Source organism: Molothrus aeneus, chromosome 4 (genome assembly GCF_037042795.1).
Source record: "Molothrus aeneus isolate 106 chromosome 4, BPBGC_Maene_1.0, whole genome shotgun sequence".
In the NCBI taxonomy this organism is placed as follows: domain Eukaryota; kingdom Metazoa; phylum Chordata; class Aves; order Passeriformes; family Icteridae; genus Molothrus; species Molothrus aeneus.
Window position 1 is genome coordinate 57,859,925 of NC_089649.1, and position 22,190 is coordinate 57,882,114.

Sequence of the window (22,190 nt, forward strand, 5' to 3'; positions counted from 1 at the left end):
TAAGATGAACAATGCAATTAAAATCACAAATTGTGATAGTTTTATTACTATTTGAATCATATCAGGACAATAAAAATGCTATCCATGTTTATGATGATATTCAGTAGAATTCTTTCCAGTGCCACCCTACAGTCAATTGTTGAGCATAGGAGAAATTCATTAGAAGTATATATGCAACATAGATATCTGTTTAAGCCAATATAAAACACCAGAACTCTGACATCAGTCTTCCACTGGGATAAGCATGGCCATTGCTTGCAGATTTGAGAGGTGCTAATCAGGATATTGCATGCATCAAGGCAAATTATGCATCTGTTTGAGTTGCTTGGTATCTGCCCTTTGTCATTCCAGCCCTTCTGCATGATATTTCTACAAATAGCCATAGAAAGAAGGGAGGTCAAGTTGGTGGAAAGCACCTTCATGTGTCTAAAATCTCAGGGTCAAATATATGTTGTTTTAATTGGATGACAAAATCCATGGATACAGCATACCCTGGAAATTTAATTTAAATGCCTATAGAAAAATATAGAAATCTTCCTATTTGGGTGTTCATTGTAAGGTATTTGGGAATGAGGTATTGTTAAGGTTTCATAGAATAAATTGTAAAAAATGTGTATGTAATGAAGTTTTCTGTTACAATAAAAAAGCAGAAGAAAAAGGTTGAGGTGCCCAGTCGTGTTGTCAGTGTTCCGAATTTAGCTTCCTACGCAAAGAGTTTTTTGAGCTGTGACTTGAGATCAAAAAGAAGTGCTCCTCAAATAACAAAATCTACAAGCTTAGACCGGAGTTCTGGCTGCCTCAGGGTGGGCTCTCCATCAACACAGTCCTCAGACAGCACTGCTGCCACAAGGTATTTGTCCATTTTGTATGATGATAAATGAATTCATATTTAGAATCTTGTAGGCAATTCAAACACATTTGACATGAAATACACAACGATGTAAGGTTCCTACTGTGCAGTGAACTCTGTGTGTTTGGTTTTCTACAGACAGATCCAGAACTTTACTGCAAAAGTGGGCTATAATCCCTGCCCAGCAGACCTTTTGCTTGCAACCTGTCCTGGTAGGGAAAAAAAAACCCAAGTAAACCAACCAAACAAAACACACACACACACACATATACACAAAAAAAAAGGAAAAGGAGCTGCAAGTATTTTACTAAGAATGTAGTTAATTGTGAACATGGCATCTTTCAATGGTTCTGTTGTGTGTCTTTTGTGTCTTCCTTCTTATTTTTATTGCCTCACCTTGCACTTGGTAGATGTGGATGGCATGTTTTTATTTTAAGAAGTATTTGAATGAACTTAGGCTGATCATTTGGCAAAGCTTAAAGATTTCAAAACTGATTAGCAGATACTTAACTTAGTTTTTTTTCTCTCTGAGGAGCTTTAATTCTTCAAATTTTTGAGTTATGTAAACGATGTTCAGTGTTTATAACATAAACTGTCTCTTCAAGAAATAGTTAAAAATGTATGTAGCTAATATACAGTTTAAAAATCCCCAAACCTTGCCACTGTATTTCAGGGCAAAATCTAGCCTTCTCAGCTATCTTCTGGTGGAGATTTAGTTATTCTGTAAATTATGTGCAAGAGAATTCTTTCCTTGGGGGCAGATGGTGCTGACTGCTGACAAAAACAACCTGGGACAAAGGCTTAGATCTTCTTTGGCAATTCCCAGTTCTTTAATATACAAACATGCTGTGTCATGCCAGATGACTGCCAAGGCAAATGGGATTTCTGTTTTAGAGGGAAACAAACGTGCAAGGAGACTGAGCTTGGCTGCTGCTCCCTTAATTCTTTTAAATCAGTCAATCATAAATTAAGTCCTATTTGTTATCGTATGTTAAAAAAATCCCGAATGACAGAAAATCAGGGACTATGTAATAGGATTGATTATGAATGCCAGGTAGCGTTCAGAAAAATCTTTCCGTTTCAAGTAGAACTTTTACCCAACATTTTTAATGCATAAATTGTATTTGGTATTTTTAAGAGTGAATTGCAGCTGCCATTCTCTGATTTTCAAGACTTCATATTCTTGAAGCATCCTTTTGTTTAATTTTTTGGGGGTGTCAAGTTAAGAACAATGTTCAAATGTTTCTGCAGAGTTGTGTTAAACTCTGCTTCATGCTTTTCTTCATGTTACAATCAGTGCTGCTAGTCCAGTTACCTGGCTGGCACAGATCCCACTAAAACTGTACCTGGCACCTTTTGGCCTCATCCATTCATGTGAGCACAGAACCATTCATGGGATGATGAGTTTTTCTGGGAAAAGTATTACATGTTGATAAGATTGTAAGTAAGTAGGTTGGTGATGCTAATGCTTATTTGTTTGCACAGGACACATGGCAATGAACCACCACAAACTAAAGATGACCAAAAACAAGACCCTCAGCATCAAGAATGGTTTACTAAGTATTTTTCATTTTAAAGCAAACTATTTCCATACTTCTCAGAATTTCTATAAAAGTAATTCCAGTTTCCTATTTAGGAATGATAATCCAATAGATTATTTAAGGGAAGAAAAAAAAGTAATTTCTAAGTTAGGAAATACCTGCTCTCTCTTACATCTAGTAACTATGGAGTTATAGGCATGAATTTCAAGAAAATGCTTTTTTTAAAACAACCTCTATAAAAAATTAACGAAAAGTTTGGATACAGTTACATGAAAAGACTTTTTAATTAAGAGACTGTATCACTCCACAATTTCATTAAATATGGAATTTGGACTCTGATATGTTCTGTCAATTTGGCACCAGCTGAAAAAATATCTTCCTTCTGTACATTTATACGCTTGCTTCATCAGCTGTTTAAAGTAAGTTCTGCATATAATAATGTAATTTTAAAAGCTTTTAATGCTTTTTGTTAAATTAATTTTAAGCTGCACTGCATGTAGTACACCTTCAAAAACAGCATGATTATAGCAGGCTGGTTCAGAAATAATTTCTGGTTTGCTTCATAAACTGTTTTGTATATTTATAGCTATTTGCTATGTAATATTCCCATTGAATTTCAATATATGTATCAGCCTGATAAATTAGGGTGATATGTAAGTATGAACATTAAAGCTTGTAAATGATCCAATTTCTGTGTTTTTCAAAAGAGTTCTCTGTTAATGCTGAAGTCAGACTTGTACACTGAGTTCCAGTGATGACAACTGCACCCTTGTACCTTTTAATTCCATTCTAGTTTTATGCCCACATAAAAGCAAAGTGGGGGAATGACCACATTTTTCAGATCATGCTTATGATTGCTGGCAGGAAAGAACCCATGAAGAAGTTGACTCATGGGTTATTAACCCATTAAGTGTAAAAGGCAGGAAAATATGCAACCATCAGCCTGCTATTAAGACAGGATAGTTCCTCTTCAATTGCTTTGAATCCCCATTTCATTTCAACCAACAGGGCCCAGCTACCTAAAAAAATGTTATACATGCAAAGAGATGTACCTCCAGCCTAACCTCTTCTCTCATCCAACAGCCAGCAAGAGCTACACCAACAGATCACTGTCAATCTCTTCAGACAAAACAGCCACTGTATCTCACTGGTGGTGCAGAGGTGGAAGGGCGGGCAGAACACTTCTACATGGCCAATGCTTTCATCCCAGTTATCTAATATTTTTTCCAAGAGGAACTGTTTGGTTGGAAAAGTGACTTTGGCAGTAGATTTGGCAAAAAGGCACATTTCATACTTATAATCACGAAGGAGATTAAACACTGTACAGTACCACTGATGGGTACCTTGGCATCTGTGAGGATAGAAATGTGCAGTGCTGTTTTCATTACCTTTCATCCATGCTGCCCCAAGAACACTAGAAATTTCAATACACAATTAGCAATTCTTACTTCCAGGGTTACAACAATTAATTATTCACTCTGCCCCCCCTAGAAAAGTATATGTAGAAAAGTGGTTGTATGGATGAATTAAATTTGTTGCTTAGTAATACACAGGAGTATTTTGCTATTTCTACCTCCAAAAGCTTTTTTGGCTACATTTAACTTACTAAATAGAGCACTGCAATAGAAGGTAATTCTGTATACTGGTCAGTGGTGGTGATCCTAGCTTCACAATAAGTGGTCTGTATTTTGGGGTAGGTATTTCGGAACATCTCTTCAGTACTCTGAGAGTCAGAACATCAGTAACATGAGGCTTGCATGACATATCCCACTCTTGTGTGTGTTTTTCCATTTCAATTCATCCTATAAGAACCAAATTTGAATATTCCAAGACACCTTCCATGAGGTGAGCCAGTATGATGGAGAGTGACGATTCACTTCAAAAAAAAGTGATCTGACCTACATACAGACAATTTTAAAGAGTGTTTCTGCAGTGGTACTCATGGATAATTACTGGATCACAAAACATTTAAATATTCCAGAAAATTCAAAAACTAATCTTTGCAAATATTTTGATCATACCAAAAAGACGAGAAAGCAGGGGCCACCCTCTCTAGAAGGAACAAGGATGCACTCTGGGAGACACACTTCTACCAGAAAGCACCCTGAACAGCAACTCTGAATATTTTCCGTTAAAACAAAACCAATCCATATTTCTGTAATAAAAGAAAACAAGAAAATTTATTTGGCTTAATTGTTTTAACTATATTTGCAGTATAAATTACATTATACAAAGAGCATACAAAGAACACCATTGCTTTTAAAATATTGAGCTGTGTAAAACTGAAGATTATGTTTGCTTCATTGGAGCAGGAATATTTGCAGATGCTTGTTCTAGGTAAGCTAATGGACCTTGAGGCATTTCTGCAGGCTTTTTGTGCTGTACACTGATGTCTTCCAGGACCTGCTGCCAGTGTCGCAGTTTACTCAGATGCTTCTGAATTAATGCTTCTTTTCTCTGCAATTCATTCCTTAATTCTGAAACATCCTATGGATGAAAAAAATGTGTATTAGTATATGATATGATTCAAAAGGATAACCACCCCACCACATAAAGAGTATGTAACTTTTTTAGATCTTGAGTTTTCAAGCTGAACTTACAATGCAAAATGGAATAATGGAAAAGGGTTTAATGATACAGAGGAAAAGCACTGTGAATGCACTAGTGCTGTTCACCTATGTCACATATTTCAGAGATCACCATCCCCTAACTAGTTTGTCTCTTCCAATGAATTATCAGCTGTGTTCCAATACTCCACACAGCAGCAGCTATCCAGCTTCTCCAGGTTCATGATGTGAGTTATGATAACAGCCAAATTCTGCCAACTTAAGGTACAGTATCATGTTGAAAACCCCAAAATTATGAACAAGGTGATGAAGGTACATAGCTTATCTGATCTAGCACAAGACAGGTAAATTAACATACCTCTTTAATTACTTGTTCTGGTTTCTGGACTGAGAGCTGCAGTCTTTTTTGTAGAAAAAAGCATTCAGTTTGTCTTGCAACATCCAGAAACTTTTGGATGCACTGATCAACACCTAAACGTACAATAACAGTATTGAAAGAAGAGATTCCGAAAAAATAAGATTTCAGGCTGGTAATGGTAGTGGTCTATTAAAAACAACTTTTCCCAGTACATTCTAGAATGAAAATCTTCAGACTCTCTAAAATAATGTATTTACATACCAGTAAGTCCTTGTATAAAACACTGCTTTGCAAATGTACAAGTTATTTTAGAAGTGCAGGACAACACTTCCTCCCATGTTTTATTTTATTTCTGACAAGGAGTAATAAAGTAATTCATGGAACTTGGTTGCATGCCTAAGCAACATGCTCATTGTAGGGTTCTAAAATATGCATTTATTGAGGAGAATATTCTGCCCTCATAGACTACACACACAAATAAAAGTTGTTCCATGCCAGCACATGAATATGATCAAATATCCAGAAAGGAGTTCTGAAAAGCATTTATGCCGATTTTGAAACGCCATTTGAGTGAAGTTTCAGAAAATTTTCAGGGACAACTGCACTTCTAAGGAGTAGTCAAGGGCCACTTTTCAAACTCCTGTTCATACCAGTATTTAATTCCACCTCCCCGGAGGTGCGTTACCCAAGCCCTAAAGCAGCGCTGCCAAGCTGCCAGGCCTGGCCTGGCCTTTCCCATTCCCTGTTACTGCTTCATTCAGCTTCCCAGTGCATCACATCACCTCCCTGGGGCCTGAAACGCCTGGCACACTCCGACCTTCCCACCCCACCCGGGGCATTCCCGGCTCCGCTTCATTCCTGCCACCGCTCCCAGCAGCGGGAAGGGGCGGCGCCCTGCTCCCGCCCGGGCTCACCGGTGCGGATCTCCTCCTGGTCCGTGCCGTTCACGTAGTCCTGGCTCACCAGCGAGGCGAAGCAGGCCTGCGGACAGGGAAGCACCGCGCTGAGCGGCTGCGGGGGCCGGCGCAGGCAGGGCAGCGCCCGCCCGCGGCTGCCCCCCCTCACCTCGAAGGACGCTTCCAGCTCGTCCACCAGCGTGCTGTTGGGGTTGCGCGGCCCCGCGGGCGGCGGGATGAGGCCGGGCGGGCCGGGCGGGCCCGGCGGCGGCGGCCCCGGGGCCTGGGACCCGAACATTCCGCCCAGCGCGCCCGCCATGGCGGGAGCGGCGGCCGCGCATGCGGCGGGAGCGGGGCGGGCCCGGGCGGCCCCGCCCGCTGAGGGCCGGAGCGTCGGGCCGCCGCGGCGTGTGGGTCGGTGTGTGGCTCCTGTTCCTGTCACCGGGCACCGCTGAAACGGGCCTGGCACCATTCTCTCGGCACCTAAGAGATAGTGTCATGTATCGAGATCCCTTCTTAGACTTCTCCAGACTAAACAGACCCAGCTCCTGCAGTCACTCCTCATAAGAGATGTTCCAGACCCTCCGTCCTCATAGCCCTCTGCTGGACCCTCTCCCGTAGTTCCATGTGTCTCTTGCATTGACCAGCCCAGGACCGGACAGAGCACTCCAGAAGTGGCCTCGGTAGGGCAGAGGAGGTGGGGAGGATCACCTCCCCAAGCCGCTGGCCACACTGCTCCCATTCCAGCCCAGGATAGCACTGGCCCTGCTGGAACAAGGCAAGCGGAGACAGCAAAGCCATCTCCCCCAGAGGGACCCTCCTCCTCCAGCCTTTGCCCTGCTTCTGTCTCACAGGTGCGAGCCTGGGTAAGCACTGTTTCAGCATCACTTGGTCCACAACAGCATTTAACAAAAACCCCAAAAACCCACCCTAAACCAAAATAAATCCCCACTCCATGGGCTTGGATCCTCCAAATTGTTAAGAAAACATCACCTTACGTTTTACGTGTCAGGTCTGTTTGATGTTTGAACTGATTCTGGGAATAATGTTTCTGCTTGGAGGGTGGCCACCTCACACCAGGAAAGAGGGGAACTATCAGGATGACAAAAACCATGTGAGATAAGGGCAGGTCCCCCTAAAAACACACAAGCACTAACTTGCACCCACTCGTTTTCTGAAAAAAATTTAAAATATACACTTCTTGACATGTTTATAACTTACTACATAATTCTATGCTGAAGCCATGCTAATGCTAATCACACAGCATCATTTCTGCCTCAGTACTTACCAAAAGCAGTTTAGTTTTTCTAAATAGTGTTTTTCCAGAATGGTGTTTCTATGAAAATCTTTGCAGAGTTCCCACTGACACCACCTACAGTTCACTCAAAACTGAGGTACATCTATCATTGATTGTTTATTCTCTCTCAATCAAAACTCACATCCAAATAAGGTATTTATTGTTTACAACAGTTATGCATACTTTGCATATAAAATAGATGTCTCAATAGTTCCCATTGTGATGTTTTGGTATTAAATATTTTAGTAGTTCAAACAGAATAATTTTTATTTTGCTGCATAATATGGTATGGGATGAAAAATCTCCAAGTTGAGATATTCTTACCCAAGTAATAATTTATAAAATGCATTTTTAGTTAATTGTCATAGTGAAAATATGCTTGGGGCATTCATTTATGAATGATACTTTTTAAGATTGTTTTTCCTTAAGGCAGAGTGGATGATTTTAGAACCAGTATTTTTATTTGGCATTGTGAGTGTCTTGACTTAATCGAGCTGCAAACTCAACGAGCGTTCTGGTGGGCCGCCCTGCCATGCCCTTCCGCAGGTACGGCACCTCATCCTTGTTGGACATGACCCCAGCTATATCCAAATGAGCCCAGTGAGAGGCAGTCACAAACTCCTTCAGAAATGCTGCAGCTGTGCATGCTCCTCCAGCCCTGTGGGAAACAGAAAGAGGTACTGTTCCCAAAGCGATTCCAACAGCACACATATTAAACAAATGGGTTGAAAGAAAGGGGCACATGGAAGGTGCTGGTTCATCTTACCTGCTGTACTTTCCAATGTTGCTCACATCTGCAAGAGGACAGTCTGTGACTTGTTTTGTGTAATGCTCAAAAAGAGGCATCCTCCAAACTCTGTCCCCTGTCAAAATGCTGGCCTGAAAAAAAAAATAAACAATGATATTTTGGGAATTTCTTTTTCTAACTGCACTTGTAAGCCCTATTTTCATGCATGCTTCTTTTTGTTTAGGTTTTAACAGTCTAAAATCTTCAGCCCAAGATATTAGGTTTTTGGAAATAGATTGTTTACAAAACAAAACAGGCAATCCAGCTTTTTAGGTACTTTGGTGTTAGCCAAAAGGCAACATCTAAAGACCACATTTTTTTATCTGTTCTTCCTTTTCCCTGACAACAGAAATCCTTCCCCTCAGAGGCTTCCTTGATCCATCGCACCTCAGCCACTCACAAGGCCTCTCTGAATTTCTGTACCTGTGTTGTTAATTATCTTTCTAACATGAAATAATTACTGCCAGTAGTCCAGAGTTTATGCATATGTAGTGAGTTATCAGATCATGCAGATCCTTAAGATGCGTGGTATATGATATTACATCTCACTGAAGAGCTAGTAATTAATAGTCAACTAAATATAGTACTGACATCATTCCTCTAAAATTTCAAAACATAATAACATATTTCAGATTTGCATAAAGACTTTCAGTAGTGTACTTTTCAATAAGACATATCACTGAATTATTACTATTATGATTTAACAATAATGCAGGTGGCCTACCTCATAGAGGTGAGTCCAAAGCCAAGATGAGTTTGTGAACACTCCGGTCGCAGCAGATCCCAATGCAACATCCATGGCACCTAAGGGAACACACCTTCAAGTTCATATGACAAAGGCAAAGGTGGACCTGAGCTATTCCTTGCATCTTGACTCCTCACAGAACCTTCCATTTTTAATTCCCAGTATCAGTAACAGGAATTTATCAGACCGCAAAACTTGAGGATTTTAGTATACTGACACTTTTGAAATTCTGAACATTTTTATTACATTTATATATTCTAAAAAACACAAGAAAACATAAAAATTATATTCTGTTTTACATGAAACTAAATTTTCTGATTTCAGATTGATGTTTCTTAGAAATAGTTATAAGATAATGTATTAACCAATAACAGTATCCTCTAAAAAAAAATAGATATTATTATTTTCATATAGAAAATACAAATGAATGGGCTTTTTCCAGTTTACAGACCTCTACCATTTTTGAGCTGATACTTTCTCTTTTCTGAATTTCACTTACACAGACTTTTGCACATCATGTGTAAATTTACTTGATTAAATATTTAATTTATTAAAATAATCCTTATCAAAATATTAAACCATAGGATTAGATATTTATCTAGTTGATGCCCCAGAACTGCTTCTCTAATAGCAAAACTTAATCCTTAGTAAGATGAAAAAAAAAAAAGTAGTTTAGCAAAATATGTCAAAGAAATTTCTATGGGAGCCCTCCTTATTCCTGCTTAGTGCCCAAGGATCCCAGATAGGAATACTTTTATACAAGCCAACAATCTTAAATTCAGTTTCCCTTCTGTCTATTGAAATTTTCCACAGCATTTGAACTGGTTAAACTGATGGAACATAATTTAAGGCATTAGCAGAGAATCTGTATAAGCATAATTATTTTGCTTAGCATATTAATTAAGCAACAGAGTAGAGTTCTGTCTGAATTACTCTTCCATGTTTGCTTTTATTTCGGCTACAGTCACCTCACCCGTGACAGCTTGTTAGTGAGTTCATGCATACAAAATTGCTGGTTTTAAATTTAAATTTACAGCTTCATTATTATACAACTGTAGAGATGAAACAATTAAAACACACTTCATAATGCCTAAAAGTATGCAAATTACACAAAAAATACTTCAGTCAAACGAATTCCTGGGGAATGATGACGACTCCCCTGCTATCATGGAGGCCTGAGCCAGCACACAGGGTGGGAGAAGTGGCACTGGCAGGGTCAGAGCTCAGGCACCCAGCAAGGCCTTCAGGAACCTGCCTGGCCTCCAGCCTGCTCCATGCCAGATGGACTGGGCAGGACTCTTCCATGAACATGTCCCCACCTCTGCATCACACAGGCCTGGGAGCTGAGAGGGTTCAGCTCAGAGATGGAAGAAGCACAGTGAAACACTGCACAAACACTGACATCATCAAAAACTGTAGGTTTTCCTGCTCTTGGCTGCAGCTGGGCTGAGCCAACCCAATTTCATCTCCACTGCTGAGCATGTACATCCCTGCACATCCCCTCCCCACTCCAGAGACACACAAGCTGTGCTCACTGCTGTCCTGAAACATGTAAAATCATCTCAGTTGCCTTTGAATTAAGGGGGGTTTATATACACAGCACAACTAATCCACAGCCCAACTAATGAGTAACACAAAACTGACTTCAAAGTGAGCAGGGAAGGGACACTGCTTTACCTGTTAATGTTGCAGCATTCACAATAGCCCTTGCATTAAAATTGTGGGCATAACAGAGAGCATCAGCTAACAGCAATCTTCCTTCTGCATCTGTGTTATCTACCTTCAAAGGCAAAACCAGTAAACAATCAGGTAAAGTACTGTAGATGTCTCTTTCACTGATGTATTTCTCACATATCTTAAATAGCTGCTAGATAGAGATCCTAAAATCTTCAGGTAATGAAAATTTACTCAAACTACATTGAAAAGAAGAAAAAAAATACAGCATTGATACACAGTTATGAGTATAATGTAAAAGTGTATCTGTAGCTGATGTAAGTCATCCTTCAGCACTACAACCTCCTCTGCATGCTGGGTCTCCTCCAGAAGAGCCTGGAGACTGGAGAGGTGTCTCAGGGAAGCACACAGGCTGCATCATGTGCTTGGAGCTACCAGCACTTTCTTGCAGATTTCTTCTTGGTGGGGGAATACATGGCCAGTCTTTTTCCCTCAAAGCAGAGGGTGACTGAACTCCGTTTTCAGAGATGAATGTTAAAAAAACAGGAAGGTTCAGCAAGTCAAAAGTGGCAGAATCACAGAAATTCAGACAAAAAGAAAGCCATCCACTTCTGCATTAAATCAGTGATCTACAGCACAATGGCTTTCAGTACAATTTAATCTATTAGATGAGTATGAAACCATTTGTAATAAATGTGAAATATGTATCTTGGATACTGATTTGGCAGGCTCCTTTGAACCAACAGCCCCTACAACTCAGAGTTCTGATTGTACTGAGCATTTTGGCAGTGTAAAGACTGTGTTACATCAGCAGGAAACTGATGTCTTACTCCAGATAGCAAGGAATTTGCCTCAAGAGTCTGCTGGAAGCACTTATAGTTATTTATTTGGACTTAGAGCCGGTATTTATGAGCATTGTAACAACCTCTTGTGCCAAATGAGCTTTTCCAGCGTGCTCAATAAATTACCTTACTTTGCACTTTTCCTAGCAATTTATAAGACGTGTCCCATCTCTTCAATCTATATTTGAAAAAATCCTACCATAGCAATTTCTAGTTAGCAACATGCTTCTTACAATTTTAAAAACAGTACATTTGCACTGCTAATCTAGAAGGGTTTTTTAAATGTACTCTGACTGCAGTCAACTTGGTTGATTAAACCAGTTCGCTAAAAGTATCCAAATTCCACGTTTCACATGCATACCTGTATTGTTTTTCCATTCTTGGCTCTAACTACATCTCCAGGCTTGTTTGCCTTACCACTGGGCATATTTTCACAGAGGGGTGCCAAACCTGAGAGAGAGAAAAAGAAAAGTGAACTACTAGTTTCCTTCTCAGAAAAGCTGTAGAAAAAACCCACTTAGATATACTCCAAACACCTCCTTAAGAAAATAGTACAAGTGTAATTTTGAAATTAAAGTCAAAATTCAAATTTTCCCAGTTAATGGAAGACACATGGTCCAGTTTTCAATCAGGGAAACTCCTCTGCATGATGCACCACCGGGCTCTCTCACCTACAGTACTTTACCACTAGGGTTTTCCTCTACATTTTTTCCAGACAAGTGATATCAGAGGAGCAATAAATACTATTTTTTGTCTCCTGTATATAAATATTCACATGTAAAGGAACTTCTTTCTTTCTGAAATTAAGAACTTCTCAAATAAACACTCTAAGCCATTCAAGCTGTGTTCACTGTATAATGCCTAGAGTGGTCCAAGGACTTCTCACATAACTCCAGCCATACCAAGAACAACTAGAAATGAGCAAAAAACAGGCTCAGCGTCAAAACTGCAACTATGACTGGGATCACGGAATGAATGAGGAAGTGCACTCATAGGGAAAGCCTGCACTTGGCACAAGGTGCACAAGCGGAGCACCATTTTTCATGATGCACAGGCCGGCTCCACTGCCAGCCCTCCCCATCGCACTCTTGGCGAGGAAGGCCGTGAGGCTGTGCGTGGGCACCGCTGCCCTCTCCTGGCTGAAGCATAGAAGTGCCTGAAGTACCAGTAAACTCAAAGCCCAGCTTCGGACTAAAACTTATTGCACACCACGTTCCATGTCATTGCCAACTGGTCTTGCCACAGCATCCGAATCAGCTCATTTAATTTTACCTCTGTAGAACAAATAAACTTTTTTTCAGGAAAAAAAATCATTGCACATGCATAAAGGTATCAGCAGACTGGTTTGGTTTGTTTTAGTTTTCTGCTGAGATATTCACCTAAGGAAACTAGAGCTGATCCCTCTTCCTGTTCAGTTGTGGCATGCACTTATGGAGGTAGCTCAGCACACCTGACTCCTTTTCATTCTAACTGCTTATACAGAGATGCACATTCCTTCTTGTAATGAAGGATCAGGACTTTTCAAAGACTCATTGGAAGTATCTTTATTGACAAGCATTTCTCGCTTAAGATGTAAAAATCATACCTTAAAAATCTTGATTTGGTGTTCTAATATTTTATTCAAGTAAAGAACAGTAATTTTTTGATATGCAAGTAAAAATAGAAGAGAGATTGAGCAAGGGAATGAGAGAAGTGGGTGTGCAAGAGTCCGTGATGTTTGTACATGGCTTTTACCATTGCTAATACTAGAAAAATACTCTCTCACAAAACCTTGTAGAACTAAGATTTTTGGACTCTCCACACAAAACCACTTACCAATTATGTTCAAAGGTAGATTTAGAGCTGCTGCTGTCACAATGGCTGAGCAGACAGTTGCTGCCCCTCCCATGTCTGCTCTCATGGCATCCATACCCGACGACGGCTTCAGTGAAATGCCACCGCTGGAACAAACAGCTCAATGTCACATACACTGGTGATGTTCTGTCCATCAGTGTGTGTTAACACCAAATAGCAGTAAATGCTAGACCTGGGGCTCCAACTACCTCTACAACCCTAGTAAATCTACTGGAAGCAAGGTATCTGGGTTTTCATTTCAGATAAAATATTACTTTCTCCTAATTAGGAGATCATAAAAATCCAGGTAGACTAGTGGAGTAACTCATTGATCTTCATAATGGCAGTGCACATAATGAACAAAATAATACACTTGGTAAAAATCAACATATGGATGGGGAACTGACTGATAAATTCTTCAGCAGTATGTGATATGGAAAATAGTGATAAGGAACTGCTGCTAAGAATGAACTATTTTCTATTTCCTTAACCATCATCTAGATGTCCAGTGACATACTGCAATTCTAAATATGGAAATTCTTCAATCACAGGTTTGTTCAGGACAAGAAGAGAAATAGCACTTTCTTTATTTTCTTTTCCTCTGAATTTCCTTCTTCCCATACAAGATGATGGCATATTAATTCCTACTTTGGACAATTGATGTTATCTTATTTCCAGAAAAGGGAGCACAAGCTGCTATATAATGCAAATTCAGTGGAATGGCATTGGAAGATGTGCTGAGCAAAGCAAAAGCATGTCCCTGTTAAACATGAATAGCAGGAAAGCATTTTCTCCCTCTAGTAATTAAAATATTGGCATACAAGCATACATACCTGTCAAATGTAACTCCTTTTCCTACAAATACCAATGGGGAGTCATCTGTATTGGCACCCCCTAAATAATGAATCTCCAGAAAGATGGGAGGTTCAGCTGAACCCTTAGCTACACTCAGGAATGCTCCCATCTCTTGTGTTGTTATCCAAGACTCTGGTCTGGAATAGAAACATGTATTAGTTTTATTATTTTTCCCAACTGGACACTTTGACCAAGGTGATTTTTTTAAGATATCATGATTCTTGATGGTTTGTACACAAACCATTTCATTTTAGTTAGCTATTTTGGAAACTGTAGTTTAAATCCAACTACTACTACCTTTTCTGGTGAATCAGAAAAATACTTCCTCAGTTGCTCTTTGATTTTTGTTTTGTTTAAAAAAACCCAACAAAACAACAGCTTGTCTACAGTTTCTGCATCAGAAACACTGATCTTTCACTTGCCTGTGAGGCTGTAGATGCTAAAGGTATGTGAAGTAACAATATTGCAGCAGGTTACACTTAGCTTTCTGCTAGCAAGATTTCCCCCAGTCTTTTGCTTTCAACAAAATAGTCTCCAACCCTTGCACAACCAGTATGCTCATTTCTACCATAGAACAGAAAGTAGAAATTCAGGAGCAAGAAGCACCAGCTGTGCAAATTCACTTGCAAGGGCTTTTATGGCTCCATCTCACATTTTTAAAAACTATTAAAAAAATCCCAACAGTAACTGCAATAAATAGAAGATGTTTTATTACCATATCCACACGAAAAAGCAAAGGTATGTAAAAAACCCACTTGGGAAGAAAACAAAAGGTACTTAATATTAGCCCTCTATTCACTGAGGCTTCTTTTCACAGCACATATGTTAATTAAGCAATAATTGACTGCATGACTAATTGACAGTTAATGATTTTACTGCATCACAGTATCTTTCTTCCTCTACAAACTAGCGCTCACTTAATCCTTGAAAACAGCCTGCAGTCTGGGCACCCCTCACACCTTTTCCCTAAACACTTCCCCCTCTTTGGTCATTTGAAGTAGCAAAGGGAAAATGAGATTTGAATAACTTCAGATTTTAATAACCTGGAAGGTATCTTATCTCACTATTATAGTCCTCTACCCTACTATTCCTAGAGGAATCATTTCCATGGAATTTACCTTATGTGGACCTTTACATTGCTGAAAGTTCTGAGCTTCTGTTCAATATGTTCAGCAAATTTGATTGGAGTTATATAATTAGCTGGAGCCTCCATAAGGTACCGAGCAAGGTTCTGCCCCTCAGCATAGATAACACCTTTTTGCCAGGCTTGACTTTCAGCACTAAACAACAACACACAATGATCAGGATTATAGACATTTGCAAAAGTAAGAAAAGCATTCACATATTTTCTTTCTTAAAATGCAGTAACATTAATTTGGAGAAATTAAGAATATCAGTTATCTTAGTACAAGGACTCTAGTCTAGTAACTCATCTGTGGTTCTAGTCAGTGCCAAATACTTCAGAGAAAGCTAGGAGAATCCAAGAGTAGACAGATGGAAAATTATCTATCCAATTTATCAGGTCTTATCCTAATCCTTACTAATCAAAGATTGGCTTAAATCCTTAAACATAAGGTTTAGTACCCCTTCTGAAGTTTGTAATCACATTACTTGTAACAGCCTTGAAAGTTTTTATTTACCATATAAAGTCTCCAATTCTGTTTCTCCCTTTACTGAAATATGGTTATGTAGTAAGAGTGGAACTTGGATCTCATTTCCCAGTGCACTCAAGGCACTTCACTAACAAATGACAGAGCAAACATTCACAGAGCTGCCTGTGTAGGAAATGGGGAAGTCTCTCTGGTTACTTTGACAAACGACCAGTACAAAGCCTTTCATTTAACTGAGACAGCTTACTTTATAAGTTATCACAAAGCAAGGCATTGAACAGGATTTTGCCTCTAAAAAGAGCAGGACAGTGATAGGGGAATGCAGGAGGAATATACAAATATTGCCTGGACATGGAAGAATCTGCTTCCAGATTCCCCAGTTCTTTGTGCTCAGCAATAGAGTTTAAGGAAGAGGGGCACTCCTCATGACAGGAAGAGAGACTCAGGACTTAGCCTAAGGATGATGGACACACACAGGTCCTTGGTAGCAGGCAGAACACATCTGAGGGTTCAGAGGGAGCTGGCTGGCATCACTGCAAACCTAGGCTCTTTCAGTTTGAAAGGTAAAACTGAATGTGGTCCCTGATGACCCTGAGGTCCCTGAAAAGGACAAATATGCATCTTTAAAAATGCCAAGGAGAATATAGGGAACTACAAGCCAGTTATCCTAGACTAATTCCTTGGAAGTTTATAGAGAAAGTAATTTTGAAAGCCATTTCTAGGTATATGAAGGACAAGATGGACACTGGGAACCATAATTTTAGATTTGCAGCAAATTCCTGACCAACTTAAATTAATTCTGTGATGAGAGAGTTTGTCACAGAGGACCACAATGGATGTAATTGACCTTAAAGGTCTTTTCCAGCCTAAACAACTCTGTGATTTTTCTTGACTTTAGCTAGGTTTTCAGACAGAGTCCTTGCAGACAAATTGAGAAAACATGAATTGAAGCAGGAGTGTGTCTAAACACGGACACATCTCAGAGCTGTACAGTAAGACAGTAACAGACAACAATCTCAAGATTCAACAAGGAAAACTGCAATACGACACAAAGAAAAAAATTCACTATGAGTGTAGTTAAGTACTAGAACAGATGCTCCAGTGAGGTTGTGGAATTTTCAACTCAGGAGATATTAAAATGTGGACTAAACAAAGGCCAGGCTTTAATGTTGTGTGTAATGTCCACGTTATCCCTAATCCAAGCTGGAGTTGGACGGAATGACCTCCAGAAGTCTTTTCCAACCTAAATTACTATATAAAAAATGTTACTTCCATAACTGGACATAGGACCATCTGTGTTTTCGGGAAATGTTTATTTAATACAAATTTAATCAGTTTCTAAACTATCTGCAGTGCTACAAAATAGGAAGAGTGTTTATTTTACATATAACTTATCAAGAGGCTTCAACTTTATTTCACTAACTTCTTTGTAAGGAAGAACTTGTTCCTGCTTAAAGTACATACAGGGAATTCCTCTCCCCTGCATGACAGAATATCCTATACCAAACATCCAAAGTCCACTACAATAATTGTTCTGAAACCAAAAGCCCTGGTTCTACTTTCTGCTCTCAGTAAGTGATGTCTGTTTAGAGAGCAGAAGAACCCAGGCTTTTCTTCTTGCATTATACCCTGTAAATGAAAATATAACAAATGAACTATGTAAAATATATCCATAGCACATTGGTCTGGTGTCAGTTAGCATTTCTTGATTCTCCAAAGGATTTATCCATTTATGGAACTTGAAATACCTCTTCTCCACAATTCTGGTACACAATACCAACAGAAGTCCTAGTATACCACAATTTCTCTTCAGGTAGCTTTTACTTTTTATTTTTATCCTGGTCCTTCTTTTCTATGAAGCAGCATTTATTTACCCTTAACCTCTGAATATGGCATCAGAACAGATGGAACAAACACTATAAATATACTTGAGATGTAAAATACTTTGAGAAATTCAAATGAGTAGGAGTTAACAAGAGTACTGTTGCTACCCCTTTTCTTTCAGTTTTGTTTTTCTCATGCACAAGCATGCCATGCATACAGTTTTATAAATAAGCAAACAAACAGATCAATAAATATGCAAGCTCTCATCATCACCTTCCATGAAGCTCAGGAGTAACTACAGGTTTCTTTTTTTGCTTCAGCTCATTATATTCATGCAATCCAAGGACAGCACCTTCTGCAGCTGCTTGTGCATCTCCACAGGGGTCTACTTCCACACAAGGGATCTCCAAATCCTGGATCTGCCTGCAGCCAACTAAAAAATACAGCACAGAACTGAAGGCCAACTATTGCACAGAACAGCAAAACAGCTGTCTGAGGTGATCAATGGGACATTGCAAGGAAAAAATAATTTTAACTAGAGATAGCTGAGTTTATAACTAAGTCAGTCAAAGAGACCATGTAGCAGAAGGATTAAAAATGCTAATGACCATATACTGGCAAATTTTTACTGAAAATATCAGTTGATGAATTATAATTATTAAAATGTTTCACAAGAATAAAAAAAGCATAGATTGCAGTTGTTCTGACTCCTTAAAGCTCATTCTATAGCAAAGTAAGGCTATCATTCTGGAGTGCTATGAATTATAACTATCTACAGGTATCAGAAATTTGCCATAATTTAGATTTTTGCTAAGATTATACTGTTCTTTTCTTCCAGATGTGTTTATATACCCTTTCATAAACAATGTATTCCATAAATTCTATTTTGCTTCCAAATAATTTAACAATGTTTTATGTCAACTACAAAGTGAACATTAATTAACAATGTTAATGGCAGCTACAGGCTAGCACTTTGGACAAACAGCTGTCATCCAATCAGACTATAAGGTCTTCAGTGAGAACTCCTAATTCTTATTTTACACACTTAGATGCAGCAGTTATCCTTGATTAAGATAAGCCTTCTCTGTCTTCAACAGATAACACACTGAATCATAGTACTGATGTTGTGAAAGATATTAATTTATAGCACAAATGCCTCAGTTATTAAATAAGTGTGCATACTTAAATATATATATTTATTTAAAATAGATATCATATATGTGCATACTTAAGTACAGAGTGACCATAAAGTGAACTGGTGATGCTTCTCAGCTCCAAAATACTAATTAGACAAGTGCCTTTTCAATATCACACTGTTTAGGAAAGTTATTTGATAACTTCCTGATAACTCCTTGCTCACTAAGGAAGAATTTACATAGTATCAGTGACAAGTAAATGCATTTACCAAACCATGCAGTAAGTTGTGCATTTCAAAACAAAGGCATACCTAGACTTGGTCTTCAAAAGTGGAACATGCTGCAGAACTGCAATTGCTTTACAGACAAAATGCTTAAAAAATTTTAAAGATATTTAACCTGCAACAGCTGTACGGATGTTTTCTTTGCCTTCATTCCAGTTTTCTTGTTCGTTTATTCCAGCATTCTTCTTACCCAAGCCAACTACCACCACACTTGGAAAGTCCTAGATGAAGCCAACACACAAGTGGATTAATTTTCCTCATTGTTACAGCCACAGCAGAGTTGTTAAAAAGACTTTATTTTCCAAATCAAATCAAGCATAGCATTAAAATAGATGCAGTACTTTATCAGGCACTTTCCATTAAGAGTGCCTGCATGGTGCTGCTGTGCTGTGCTCCCAGTCATTTGCCACAGGCACGCAAGTCAGTTATTCTGTTGTCCAGTTCAGAATCATGTGCATTGTACATGGCAGACAGGGCTTTATGCTCAACACATGGTAAATCTGGGCACCCAAGGGCAAGCCTAAGAGTCCTTGGAAAGCACATCCAGCTTCCAAGCTGTAAGAAAGGACAGAACTTATCTGGAGAATTGTAACCCTTTTTGGCACAGTATTATGCTCAAGAAAATAAAAGCGCTTCAAAAGCTCAATGTGTTAGCTCATCTCAGGAGTTCTGCTGGCAAGATTTGCCAGGTAGCAAACCTAAGCTGCACAAGGGTAGACCTCTCCAGAGCTCAGGAAAACAATGTAGCACAGCAGACTACATGCCTGCCTGGTAAGCTGCATGCAAGTGGAAGGAAAGAAGTAATGAGTATTAAAGGAGCCTTTTAATAGTGAAGTCAAATTTGTATAAAGCTCCAAGCTATATATATGAACATATATAATGTTCCTATAACTCTTAAGGAAAAATTAAGTTAATGTTAGGCTTTCCCATCTCTGTCAGCCTCTAACAATCAGCTGTCAAACTGCTACACTGTAGTAAAGTCTTTTAGTCTGCAAAATGCTGAAACTTGTGTTAGCTTTCTGGAAAATCAGCGATACCAGTTAACATTCTCCTGTCTTCTATTGCAGAGATTTGCTACTCACTTCAGAGCCCATCCTGTATGCAGAACTGGGACCTTCAGTGCACTCAACTTCCATGAAATTTCTGAGAGCCTTTTTACCAAGTCCGGTGTCACCTGCGTGGGGTGTCCGCACAGGAATTTATACATGGTAGGCAATTCTCACTACAAATGGATTTATTTCAGATTATTGAAATAGCCTTAATGTAAGATTCAGTTACTTAGAGAGGAACACCTGTTGTCACATCACATGCCTTACTAGGACTCCAAAAAGGCACAGATCATTCCATATTGGTCAGCTTCTCATATGTGCATTAGTTCTATGCCAGCTTCTCAAGTAGAACCAAAAGCCTCACTTTGAGCAGATGAATCCTCATCTCATAGCCTTGTAATCTATCATGCCTGTGCAGACAAAAGCCCTGCTTGAAAAACAGTCCCATAACTTGCTTTCAGAGGTTTCAAGCACCTGACTTAAAACCTCTGACAAAAGCCTATGAAGGGACTACCTTGTCTGAGAACTGTCAGGTCTGGAAGGTGTTTGCACCTATCAGTAACTCCTCACAGACTCACCCCTCCTGGATACAGGAGGTGTGGAAGTCAGATCCAAAACTGCCATACTTTAGCTCATTCAGGAAGCAGCTATTCAGAGTACAGCACCTTTGGGGCAGACTTGTTCACATCCTCTCCATTTGCAGCACGGTGCAGGGAGTACAGGACTGGGCAAAAGGCTGTGCAGATATGGGCAGTGCAGAACAGGAGTTGAAACAGTCAAGAAGAGGGAAGAAGAGCCAGCTACTTATACAAGCACAGCAGTGAACTCAGCATAAAATTAGATGTAAGGACAAACTTCACACATCAATCAACTAGCATACAAAACCACAAAATTCATACCTGATGCAAACCATGAAATATACGTGTTTTGCCTTTCTTCAAAGGTGGCCCACATCTAGGACACAAAAAGATTCTTTTAATACAGAAGGCCTTACTTGTGATCAACCTACAGTACTGTGTTTACTCCATGACTACATAGTGTGCCATACATGCACTCGGATGCTTGGCTCTGTGCTCGTTCAGAGCAGAGGATGGCTCCCATGAAATTTTTGCATGTTTGCTCAGTGATTGGTATTATCATAGGAGTTCCCCTCCAAAATGTCGAAGCAAATACCAGCCTGACAGTGATATGGACACAGACAGTAATAACAAAAACAATAATACCATTCCTATTGGTATTTGTAGGTACTTTAGTCCATTTCAGAGGCTTATCACACACTTACAGGGAGAGAAGTGCTCTCAGCTTTCCAGACACAAGCCTATCAAAAGCATCTCCTGCACTAGTGAACTGGGCAGCACCATCATCCTTTTCACTAGAGTAGACTCCCAGAACAAGACCCTAGAAAAGGACACACGTTAATGTAAACAATACGAAATTTAGAGACCCATCAGAGAGTCAGCGAGCACAGTTTTCAAACTATTGCTACTTCTCTATGTATTTATCTCAGTTTTGGAATTTATCTAACGTGATGCACAGAGTAACACTTCTGTAAACCAGGATCAACTACTACAATTAAAAAGTGTGTATTCTTTTAAAGTGTGAAAAAGAAGTCAGATCCAGCATAAGTGAACTTAAAATAATTTTGCCAATCACATAAAGACAAAAACTCTTTCAAACAGTAATTTAAAGTACAAAAGAGCTTCTCCCCTCCAGCGCAGACCTCCAGTTTGGTACCCCCAAGAGAAGCGGAGGCAGCCGCACCGCTCCTGACTCAACTCCGGGGGGCACACGGGGGGCTCAGCCGAGAGCCCAGCGGAGGAAGGGACACGCAAACCCGGCTCCCCGCTCACCTTCCCGGCCGTGTCACGGCTGTAGCCCCGCGGCGAGGGGCCCTGCGCCGAGCAGCTGCAGGCCCGCGGCACGTCCCGGGCGAGGCGGCGCGCAGCCCCGCTCCGCACGCAGGGCAGCAGCATGGCACCGAGCGCGGCACCGAGCGCGGCACCGAGCGCGGCAGGCAGGGCAGCACGGAGGGGAGGGGAAGG

The 22,190-nt window shown here is 39.9% G+C and overlaps 3 protein-coding genes across 5 annotated transcripts in view; 1 reads left to right on the forward strand and 2 right to left on the reverse strand.

The window, feature by feature from the left end:
- FAM184B (family with sequence similarity 184 member B) overlaps window positions 1–3,079 on the forward strand; it is a 36,068-nt gene extending 32,989 nt beyond the window's left edge. The window contains exons 10-11 of one of the 3 annotated variants that reach the window (XM_066548578.1): window positions 651–850; window positions 2,336–3,079. In XM_066548578.1, coding sequence (XP_066404675.1) covers window positions 651–850; window positions 2,336–2,426 — 291 coding nt within the window. In that variant the 3' untranslated portion in view covers window positions 2,427–3,079. Of the gene's footprint in view, window positions 1–647; window positions 851–2,335 lie in introns of all 3 variants that reach the window. The other 2 variants (XM_066548577.1, XM_066548579.1) reach the window with 2 other exon arrangements.
- A 1,473-nt stretch (window positions 3,080–4,552) lies between these two features.
- On the reverse strand, window positions 4,553–6,531 carry MED28 (mediator complex subunit 28). The gene is made up of 4 exons (XM_066548580.1): window positions 6,382–6,531; window positions 6,231–6,297; window positions 5,317–5,429; window positions 4,553–4,878 (listed from the first exon to the last, which is right to left on the reverse strand). Exons 1-4 carry the CDS (start codon window positions 6,529–6,531, stop codon window positions 4,681–4,683), a joined length of 528 nt encoding a protein of 175 aa, XP_066404677.1. The 3' UTR covers window positions 4,553–4,680.
- Window positions 6,532–7,602: 1,071 nt separating this feature from the next.
- On the reverse strand, window positions 7,603–22,157 carry LAP3 (leucine aminopeptidase 3). Its single transcript, XM_066549182.1, has 13 exons — window positions 21,999–22,157; window positions 21,431–21,546; window positions 21,048–21,102; window positions 19,215–19,320; window positions 17,953–18,112; window positions 15,364–15,525; window positions 14,224–14,382; window positions 13,373–13,497; window positions 11,919–12,007; window positions 10,719–10,821; window positions 9,021–9,100; window positions 8,276–8,388; window positions 7,603–8,167 (listed from the first exon to the last, which is right to left on the reverse strand). The coding sequence occupies exons 1-13, from the start codon at window positions 22,119–22,121 to the stop codon at window positions 7,969–7,971; spliced, it is 1,590 nt and encodes a 529-aa protein (XP_066405279.1). The 5' UTR covers window positions 22,122–22,157; the 3' UTR covers window positions 7,603–7,968.
- Window positions 22,158–22,190: the final 33 nt, after the last annotated feature.

Excerpts from the sequence above, each read along its gene's own strand:
- MED28 (XM_066548580.1), bottom strand. The coding sequence starts at position 6,531 with ATGGCGGGCGCGCTGGGCGGAATGTTCGGGTCCCAGGCCCCGGGGCCG. Across the intron at positions 5,430-6,230 it reads CCAGGAGGAGATCCGCACCG|GTGTTGATCAGTGCATCCAA; the intron begins GTGAGCCCGGGC and ends TTGTACGTTTAG. Across the intron at positions 4,879-5,316 it reads CAGAACAAGTAATTAAAGAG|GATGTTTCAGAATTAAGGAA; the intron begins GTATGTTAATTT and ends TTTCATCCATAG.
- LAP3 (XM_066549182.1), bottom strand. The coding sequence starts at position 22,121 with ATGCTGCTGCCCTGCGTGCGGAGCGGGGCTGCGCGCCGCCTCGCCCGG. Across the intron at positions 19,321-21,047 it reads TATTTCATGGTTTGCATCAG|GACTTTCCAAGTGTGGTGGT; the intron begins GTATGAATTTTG and ends GGCTTCATCTAG. Across the intron at positions 18,113-19,214 it reads CATCCGTACAGCTGTTGCAG|TTGGCTGCAGGCAGATCCAG; the intron begins GTTAAATATCTT and ends TGTATTTTTTAG.